This window comes from Cheilinus undulatus, linkage group 17 (genome assembly GCF_018320785.1).
Source record: "Cheilinus undulatus linkage group 17, ASM1832078v1, whole genome shotgun sequence".
Lineage (NCBI taxonomy): Eukaryota > Metazoa > Chordata > Actinopteri > Labriformes > Labridae > Cheilinus > Cheilinus undulatus.
The window spans coordinates 40392037-40402223 of NC_054881.1; the positions used below are offsets into that span (position 1 = coordinate 40392037).

General features: G+C 36.6%; 1 protein-coding gene and 2 non-coding genes across 4 annotated transcripts; all 3 read right to left on the reverse strand.

Annotated features, from left to right (window-relative positions):
• Positions 1–780: 780 nt before the first annotated feature.
• On the reverse strand, positions 781–6074 carry rpl37 (ribosomal protein L37). 2 transcript variants are annotated; one of them, XM_041811818.1, is made up of 4 exons: positions 5982–6074; positions 5127–5262; positions 3967–4051; positions 781–891 (listed from the first exon to the last, which is right to left on the reverse strand). In XM_041811818.1, the coding sequence occupies exons 1-4, from the start codon at positions 5982–5984 to the stop codon at positions 822–824; spliced, it is 294 nt and encodes a 97-aa protein (XP_041667752.1). In that variant the 5' UTR covers positions 5985–6074; the 3' UTR covers positions 781–821. The 2 variants fall into 2 exon arrangements, with proteins under 2 accessions (XP_041667752.1, XP_041667751.1); XM_041811817.1 differs by lacking the exon at positions 5982–6074 and adding an exon at positions 5669–5845.
• LOC121525721 lies at positions 3090–3170 on the reverse strand. Its single transcript, XR_005993259.1, has one exon. It is a non-coding gene; the product is annotated as a small nucleolar RNA SNORD72 (small nucleolar RNA).
• LOC121525722 lies at positions 5336–5415 on the reverse strand. The gene has a single exon (XR_005993260.1). It is a non-coding gene; the product is annotated as a small nucleolar RNA SNORD72 (small nucleolar RNA).
• Positions 6075–10187: the final 4113 nt, after the last annotated feature.

The window sequence follows — 10187 nt, forward strand, 5'->3', positions numbered from 1 at the left end:
AAAAACGAAAAAAGTGACATTCAGCCTATCACCATTCCCTTAGCAGCAAAAGTTGATCCAGAACTAACTAGGACAGTTTATTTAGGGAGCTTGAATTAATATTTAAGGCATATAGTTAAAATCAATGAGGAAGCCAATGCCAAATTGTGCATTTAATGGAAGTCACTTTCTCAGATATTTTAGAGAAATTATCAGCATTCTTAAATATCTGCAGTAGCTCGTGGTTAATATTCTTGATCCCTCTGTTTGACATCTGCAAAACATTTGAAATTTGAAACATGACTTGCACATTTCTCTGCCTTTTCCCCCCACATTAAACCCATAATGTCAATTCTAACACTGAAAAATGACACTTCTATTGAACATTTTAACATGTTAAAAATTTCAAAATAAGCTGGTTGGAATAACTCTTAGAAAGTGGAGATCTGGAAAACCACATTATCTGATCCTATATCTCACTGTCATTTCTGTTTAAGGTTCTCCCATTATCAGTAAAAGCAATTTCCAGACAGATTTTTCTTTTCTTCAGTGCAGCAGGTGTGGTAGAGTCAAGGATGTTTTTAAAACTCCAATCCAACTAATCCCACTACAAAATCTCCAATACAAATACAGTGGTTAACTTTTCTGAAAACATTTATTTCAGGTTTATATTTAGACAAACATCTGAAGCTCATTTGCACAAATTAACCAAGTAGGAATTGAGTTTTTACACCCTGTGAATGATCCATGGTGTCGTTCTTTGATGACAAGGCTTCAACATAAAGACACAAAGGCTGAAACTCCTGTTTTAACACCACATTTATTTAACCAAAAATGTGTCTTTAAGATGAGCTGGAGGCGGCCACTGCAGCACGTCTGGGTTTGGGGGTAGTTCCTTCCCTGAAACCATTCCTGGAAAAGGAAAATGAGAAAAGTTTTAAAAACAGATTAATGGGGATAAAAGCCACAACCACTGTTTAACACTTTTTTTTCACTAAATTTGTTAAATCCATGCAGTTCACGTCTATTGGAACTGATAATAGATAAGGATTCAGTTTATAGGCATTAATTTCTCCTCAACTTTACAAAGGCTGAGAGTGTTGCTTTAATTCAGAATGAAAACTTGAAAGAGACCTGCATCATAGGCAGTGAATACAAGAATCAAACATGTGACCAGTATGAGACTGCAGCCTCCATTTGTGCCTGCCTGCTCTACACTGGAGCTAAACCTGCACCTCAAAGCATGCCAGCTTTGTTTAAAGGAATCGAAAATTACAATTTTGGAAAACTGTCAATGACAAATAAACTACTCCAACATGAGTTTTAGGAGCCATCCACACCGCAGCAAGTTTAAGAGCATCTGTAAACGTTTACTAAAGCGTTTCCTCCACAAAGGGAACTGGGGTTTTAAGAGCCTGAAAATGCTGTTTTTAAGTGGGTCCAGGAGTGAGCAAATCTGCATCCGCCACCCCTTGCATCTCCTTTTCCCTCTTTTCTGAATCAATCACGTCATAGCCCCCTTAACCTGCATGTGCTAAGACCGTCAACAACATGATGGCAGACTACATGATCTGCTCCTCTACCAACACCCAGAGCAACTAACGCTCATGGAGAACAGCATACGCCACATGTTCCTAGAGCCACTACAGAGTGCAACCAGAGGGACAGCTAGGAGAAAGTTTTGGGTGCGCTTGATTCATATTCTTCTGTTTTTGGTGTATTTCTGTGGCGGTGTTACAGCACCACTCACATGCACGACAAACTACACAGTGTTTTAAGTGGTTTCGTGCTTACGCAATTCTTAAAACGATGCCATGTTTACAGACAACTTTTTTAAAAGGAAAAACAAATGTATCATGTTTGCCTCCATGTGAAAAAGGCCTTATTTCAGCTTTACCAGTTGGGCTTTTCTAAGCAGACACTGACTCCACGTATGAGAAAAGACAATGGTGGCACAGTTTCTCTGACGTGTCCTAGTTAGACGAAAAGCCAAAAACCAAAGATCAGAATCCATGAACTGTAAAAACCATGACATCATCAGAAGTTTTTACCTCACTTTGGTCCTTTTACTTAGAATTCAAACTTATTTCAGCCAATGTGATGAATAAAAGTTTTGGTTGTGTAACTGTCTAGTTCACAGGTGTCAAACTCAAGGCCCGGGGGCCAAATCCGGCCCGTGGAACAGTTAAATCCGCCCTGCAAGATGATCTCATATTTCTGTTATAACTGGCCCATCAGAATGAGATCTGCAGATTTCCTCAAGTATAAAGTATCCTTGATGATTTAAGATATCCTTGTTAAGTCACAAAATCTGAAAAATAAGGAGTAAAACTATTTATAAAAGTCAGGAAGGTTGGAAAAGAAATTGATCTGTGTTTTAATTTTCTATTTTCCATTTAGCATCTCAAAATTAGGACTCAAACTCAGGATTTTGACTTTTAATTTCATACTTTGAGCATTTCAACTCAAAATTTTGACTTGTCATAATATTTAGCTTTAAGATTAATAATTCTACATTTTAAGTCCTTTTTCGACCATTTTAACCAACTATTTTGTATTTTATCTCATATTTTCAACTCCAAACTTTGGCTTCATAATCCCATAATTTGACCTTTTAGACTCACAATTTAAAATTCTGAATCAGATTTTGACTTTTAATTTCATGATTACAAATTTTATTTCATATTTTGATCTTTAAAACTCATGATGTTGACTTTCTTTCTAATACATTCGCCTTAAAAACATTTTTTCAGTTTAATGTTTTGACCTTTTTGAACTAATAAATTAACTTTTCTTAGATTGTAAGCCTTTAAACTTCACTTTTTAACTTTTTAAATGTCAAAATCATTGATCATCAGTGCTACGTTTTTTTTTTTTCTTTTCATATTTTATTACCAGTGAAACAAGATTGACAGTTCATGATTAAATCTTAACCCTGTTAGGCCCTCAGGTTAGTCCTGAATCCAGAATCCGGCCCCTGCTGTGATCGACTCCCCTGGTCTAGTTCATGTAGACGCCTGGTGAACTGTCAACTCTCCACCTTACTGAGACACTCACACCAACACACAAGTGCTCCTTTTACTGTCAATGATCCTTTTGTCACTCACAGCTGCTTACCTCAGACAAAAACTGATATCATACTGAATTCATTTGTTCAGACATTTATTTTTTTTTACCATCACTGGTAGGCAGCACGGACAAGTACCAGGACCAAAGACCAGACGCCAGTAAACACTTGATGCTGTTTTGAGTATGCTCATTAAAGCATTCTCATCTATTTGATTTCCTGTTTCAAAAAGGATAAAACTCCTAATCAAGTACAGAGCATTTCCAGCTATAGCTGGCATTAAACGCAGTAATCTGAACTCAAACTCGATTAAAAAAAGATCCCGTTTCTGCTCAGTTACGCTGCAGAGTAAGCAAGCATGAAATCAAAATGACCATTTCTACCACAGGTATTCTGTTTACTGCTCAGTGTTTATCATCTCAGTGAAAAGCTTTGGCTGAGAGTTTATTTAGTTTCAGTGAGGACAGTGATGATGTGATTTCTGTACACATTTGTTCAGTTTGGATCAATAATGCTTATACATAATCATATCCTCACTGTTTTAAAAGTCTTTAACCTCAAATTTATGATCACAAAATCAATACATACATCCAAAGGTGAAAATATTTCATTACTCTTAACTGCGAAAAGAAATACAGCTATATAAAGCCCTGGGAGAGAGTGTCATCACAGCTAAATGAAGTTCAAGTTGAGAAATCTAAATAGTTTACTTCTGAGAAAAAGATTTATAGATGGTCATTAAATTTTACAGGGATTTTAGGAAAATATGTTAACAGTGGCTTAAAGTGAATTTTATCAAAACAGTTTGTATATGCGTTACTGATTCCCAGGAAGAAGTATTTCACTTTTGTGAAATAAAAAGCACAGACAAATCGGTTCACCTAAGTATAAGGAACCATATCAATTACAGCAGATCTCACCTGAATCTGCGGTAGACGACCTTCAGGTGTCTCAGACGGCCGGTGCCAGTGGTGTTCCTCCTCTTGGCCTTAGCGCTCCAGTTGTCTACAAAACAAAAAACACTCATTTACAAGGAAGCCTGACCATGTAATTAATGCAGATCAAATTGCTACTTGGGTTGAGAATTACACAATATGATGCAGGATCTCTTTACTCTACACATTACCAGATCCTAGTCATGACAGGTGAGAGGTCAGCTTGACTGCAAATTTCAACAGAAACTGCATCTTTTATCGGGGCTTTATTTTTAGGTTCTATCCTTGTGGAATCCATAAATAGTTTGACTTTCAATACAACTTTTGTGATAAGTATAACAAAAATAAAATGCGTATAAAATAAATAATATGACAATATAGATGCAAATGCATGCAAATGAAGCCTTCTCTGTACAGTTTAAAACCATTAAGTAGCCCTCAATATAAGGTCTGATTTCAGTACTTAAGCGGCCTAAAATTAGTTATTATCAAAGTACTCTAGTGGTCACTTTACTCTTGCAGTAAATAGTTGAGCTCTGTAAGTTTTATAAATTTATTTCCACAAGTCTAGTTTGGCTGCGAATTCTCCCAGCATATAATAAAGAAATACTAGTACGTGTAAATTAATTAATCATGTATCATATATACAAATGTAAACTTAAAGCAGGAAAACTAGCCTACATCCATGTTTGATGAATAAAATAACTGCTGAAATTTAAGACCTCATTATTCTCTCAAAGCCTTTCTTTCTCATATGTTGACTTACCAGCTTTAAATGTTTGAAGACCCCACAAACATAATGCAAAACCTGCTGCTGAAACTCAAATGTCCCAGTTTGGGATCTTTATAATAAAGCATATCCATGCTATCATACAGTGTATAATGTCATAAATATGGACTTATTTTCTGATTATAAATCACTCAAATGCCAGAAAACTATTCTACATTCTATTAAAACTAGTAGAAATGTAGTCAGTGTTGTTTGCTGTTGTTGCTCTTCACCTAGAAAACTAAACCCTCCTATATAACCTGATTATAGCGCGTCTTTTCCAGCCCTTTAGAGACTCAACAGATTTACAACAAAGACTTTAAGTAAAAGTACAGCAGCTTTCAGACTAACGTTTCATTAACCATGGGTCACTTACACTTTCTCTTGCGCTTCTCAGGGTAGCCACACTTTCCGCAGGAGGACTTCTGCAGGTGGTAGGCCTTGGACCCGCAGCGACGGCACAGGGTGTGCGTCTTGTTCCGGCGCTTACCGAAAGATGATGTTCCCTTCGTCTGAGAGGTGAGACACCACAGAGAGATCAGAAACAACTCACAAAAGATCCCCTCATGTTTAAACTTGTGAACGGTCTTGTCTCAGCGTTAAAGGGTGAATCACAGAGGTTCATTTGTTCAGACATTTGTGTTTAAGAACATCACTGACAAGACTCTGATAGGGATGCGGTGGTAGTTATACCCGCCTCAGACCTCACTAAAACGTGCTCTTTAAAAATGAGCCTCCCCGGTAAGAATTAGCTTCATTTAGCACAACAAAAGTGTTCAAACTTAATAATCTGCCTGTGTTTATACCAACAGAGAACCTCCACAGAGATACATGTAGTGACTAGCCGTTATGCTAACCTTAGCTCAAAAGCTACGACCCATCCGACAAGAAAAAATAAAAAATTAAACGTTCACTGACACTTTTAGCCGGGATAGTCCGTCCGTACGAACACACGGTATTCTGTACTAATTTAACTTCTACTGGCTCCCTCCAGTTTAACCACCAGGCCCATTCAGAGCAGCAGCCATCGATGCTAGCGGTAGCAGAAAAAATGCCGGATGGATGCACAAGAAACAACATTAACTTTATTAAAATGGCGTTTCATCTAAAAAATGATTTATCCAAACGATAACAGTGATTATCCGACATGGATACACCAACATCATGTGTCAGATTAACATCACAGTACTCAGATGTTGATAGATTTTCCTCCACCAGCGTTGTATCTTACCATTTTCGTCCGGTGGCTAAGGGAAAAGAGGCCGGAAGAGGGACATGCGCGGCATGAAATTACATCCGTGCGGTTTCCTGTGTAGCACGGAAATGTGTCCCCATGCCACAATTTTGCCTGTGAGTAGAATTTCTATTATTTTTATGATTTCTTATTGTTTTATTTAATAATCCGATTTATTTCATTATACATTGACCATTTGTGGAATTATTTAATATGCAAATTCATATTATGTGTAAATATTTAATGCATTTTTATTTTTTACACTGCTTTGGCAGTAACTGATCCGTTCATGCTAAAAAGCAAATTGAGACTGAGAGTTAAAATGGAAATTAAAATTGAAGGACAGGGATTAACATTTAAATTTTCCTGCTTGGATTGTATTGTACAACTTTCAAGATTTCTTCACCAATTCTCCTGAAAAATTCACAGGTATGTAAATAATAATAACGTAAAGTATTTGAGGAGCCAAACTATCACAAACAAAGACGATTAACATTTATAGATGAATGTTATAACATTTTCTATTTTGTCTGTATTTTGATTGAGCAGTAGCTAACCTCACTACATAACCCAGGAAAATGAAGACTCATACCTGTGAACAAAATTAATGAGGAAAATATCCCACTTTGAGATTTATTCAGTATTCTTGGTGTTATTATCTGGTATATTAATTTCTATGGATACACAGGAAATCGGGATGCACAAACATAAAGATGCCACTTGAAGAACCTAAAGATAGATAGATAGATAGAAACTTTATTAATCCTTTTACAGGGAATTGCCGCTGTTACAGCAGTAAAAACTTTCAGACAGACCATCATCACAGAAACACACATAAACACACATATATTGACATATATTCATAAATAAAAGTAGCCACACACACGCACACATATAAAAACACACATCCATCCATCCATACGTTCCTACACAAACACATTTACAATAAACTGACAGGTTTTTTTTTTTTTTTCTCTGGTCAGTTTGATTTTAAGTTATTCTCTTTTAACTGACAAACTAAAACAACCAACCACTCACTGTTTAGTTGTAGAGCATTTTACGAAGAGAGCAGGTCTTTATTATATTATTTATTATATTTATTATATTATTTATTTCATTTTATTATCATTTTCAAAGGTTTATCTATTCATATTCATATATCTATTTCTTCTTTTTCCCCCAGTAGCTTCTAGAACATGGGTGTCAAACTCAAGGCCCGGGGGCCAAATCTGGCCCGTGGAATGATTAACTGGCCCGTAAGATCCTATCATGTTTGTATTCTAACTGGCCCACCAGTACGAGGTCTGCAGATTTCCTCCAGTATGAAAATGTAAAATTTAACTTGATTATTTAAAATATCCTTGTTAAGCTAAAAATCTGAAAAAGTAAAGAGTAAGAAAGATTTCATAAAAAGTCAAGAATGTGTGGAAAGAAATTAATTTGTGTTTTTATTTCATGTTTTCAATTTTGCATCTCAAGATTACAACTCAAACTTATGATTTTGACTCTTCATTTCATACTTTGGCCTTTTCAAATCATAATTTGGACTTTAGCTGTCACATTTTTATCTTTTAGATTCCCAATTGTAAACTTTAAGTAATATTTTGACCTTTTCAACCCCTTACTTTGGCTTTTTAATCCCATATTTTTACTTTTAAGTACATGACTTCAACTTATTTCTCATATTTTGACATTTTAAATTAATATTTTTTACTTTTTATATCATATTTTGACCTTTTACACTCCCAATTTTGAATTTCAGTCACATTTTTTTTACTTTTTAAGTCATCATTTTGAATTCTAGCTCATATTTTGACATTCAGACTCACAATTTAAAATTTTAAGTCACATTTTGACTTTTAAACTTATGATTTTAAGTTTCTCCTCATATATTTGCTCTTTTAAACATTCTTTTTCTATTTTTAATACTACGTTCTGATCTTTTGAACTAATAAATTGGAATTTTTATCTTAGATTTGAGCCTTTAAACTTAACATTTTAACTTTTTTGAGTTTTTAAATGATTTATCATCAGTGCTGTTTTTTTTCCTATTTTATTACTGGTGAAAATGAGGTTGACACTTATGGTTAAATGTTGACCCTGTTAGGCCCTCAGGTTAGATCTGAATCCTAAATCCGGCCTCTGCTGTGACTGAGTTTGGCATCCCTGTTCTAGAAGCTGTTACTGCCCCCTGCTGGTTGGACATGAGGATGTTCATGAGTGCAGAATGGAGCACAGGACTGAAAGGTAAAATTATGTTTTGCTGGTTAAAAGAGAAACTAAATTATCATCTTATATAGTGAGAGTACAAAGTTGATTTACTGTGTACTTTTAAGGTGCATATTTAAGTTATGCATCAAAATAGCATCACAATAAACTACTGTAGCTCATGTATAACAAACAGGAGGTCACATGATCCACACTATTCAACTGAGTTTGCTTAAATAATCTCAATGCAAAGCTCAGTGTTGTTATCTGGTAGTCAGGACGCCTCATTATTATCATTACCTGGTGAAAACTTGAATCAAAAAGGAAAGCTTAACTTTAATGTTCCATTTCTAGCACGCAGTAAACAGGAAGTAGGAAGATATAGGGTTAAGTTTTGCCTCAAATCTCTTTTATATCATCCCAGTGCCTCTTGGGTAAATCTGGCCCTGGATATTTTCAAGCCAATGACTAAAAGCTCAGAGAAATGACATTAAGCATGAGAGTGGTACAAAGATGGAGAAATTAGCTTCCTCTGTCTGGTGCCTGGAATCACAAGTCTTCTTATTGGCCCTCCTGCTGCTTCTGTATCTCGAGGGCAGCGACTGAACTCTCATGCACTCTTCTCATTTCATTCTTGTCCAACTGGGACGTGCCCTTAAGGCAGACCTCGAACATGCTGAAGGGAATACATATCAAATCTGGACCAGCAGGGCCTCATGTCCTGATGGCTACAGAGACAGATGTCTAAGCTACTGTCTCTGCTCATTTGGCAGAGTTTATGACCTATGGCAGAGATAAAATGCTGTGCTGCTAAAAATGGATCAGCATATATAAGATAATTCATTTTCTTCATTCTGTCTGATTCCAGATGGTTTAACGGATGTTGTTGTCCTGCTATTATGATGTGAATAAAACCCAGAATTCACACATTTGAAGTGTCTGACACCATTTTTACTGAAGGATTATTCATCAGGCATTTCTTTCTCACATCCACCTACAGATCTGCTGCTTTTTAAGGTGTTAATTAAAGCAAACACAGTCTGCACCAGATTGAATTTAATGACTTTATCAAACAAACCAAAGAGAAATCAGTAGCTCTAATACATTTATCAGCACAAACCCCATGCAGATCCATTGAATTTTGTACGGGGTTTGACTCTGTGAAGGTGCGGCCCATATCCCCTGTTCTTCCAGCGTGTTCTGTCCTGAGCCTGAATCTCTAGTTGGTTCTAAGTTAGGACTGTTCTTTTGGTGTTGGCCTGGAGGCCTCAGGTGTTTTTCGGACAGCCTTGTTTTCTCTTCCCTTGTGGATTCCAGGAAAGGGCCTGTCTGGGGATACTTGGAGCTGGTTTCCTGAGCCTATGCCCAATCCATCCCCATCTTCTCCTCCTACTCCATGCTAGTTGGGTCTTCTTCTGGATTTAAGAACATATGGTGTATGCGTTTCACGGTGGTGGTAAAGGAGCATCAGATTTTGCTATAAAATCCATAACAAGCTCAGTAGCTTCTGCAGCACGAACACAACCCTGTAGTCTGCCATGTTTGTTTTGGTCGGACACGCGCAGGAGCCTTAAGGGAGCTACGCTATGTGTGACGTAATCGTTTCAAGAAAGATGTGGATAGCCGTCCACACGGAGACGAAACTGTAGTCATTCACGGATATGTGCACTCTGAGACCCGAGTGACCCGAGACCCGAGTGACCCGAGTCTGCTGGTCCAGCCGCAGAGTTATAGAAAGGATGAGTGACAGAAATCAGTAGGGAATAAGCAGTTACCAGCTTTATTTCATGTGAAAGTGCTTTTTTAAACAATAACTACATTTTAATGTTAACCACCATCGTTACAGCTCCACAGCTGATGGAATACGTGTACAGAGACAGTTTGAGTCATAATGCTACGTTAATATGTGAATATATCTAGTCTAGAACAGTTTATATGACAAAATATTAAAGTTTAGAGCTGTACTGTGAGAATTCTCCGAATTAAAAATAAAGT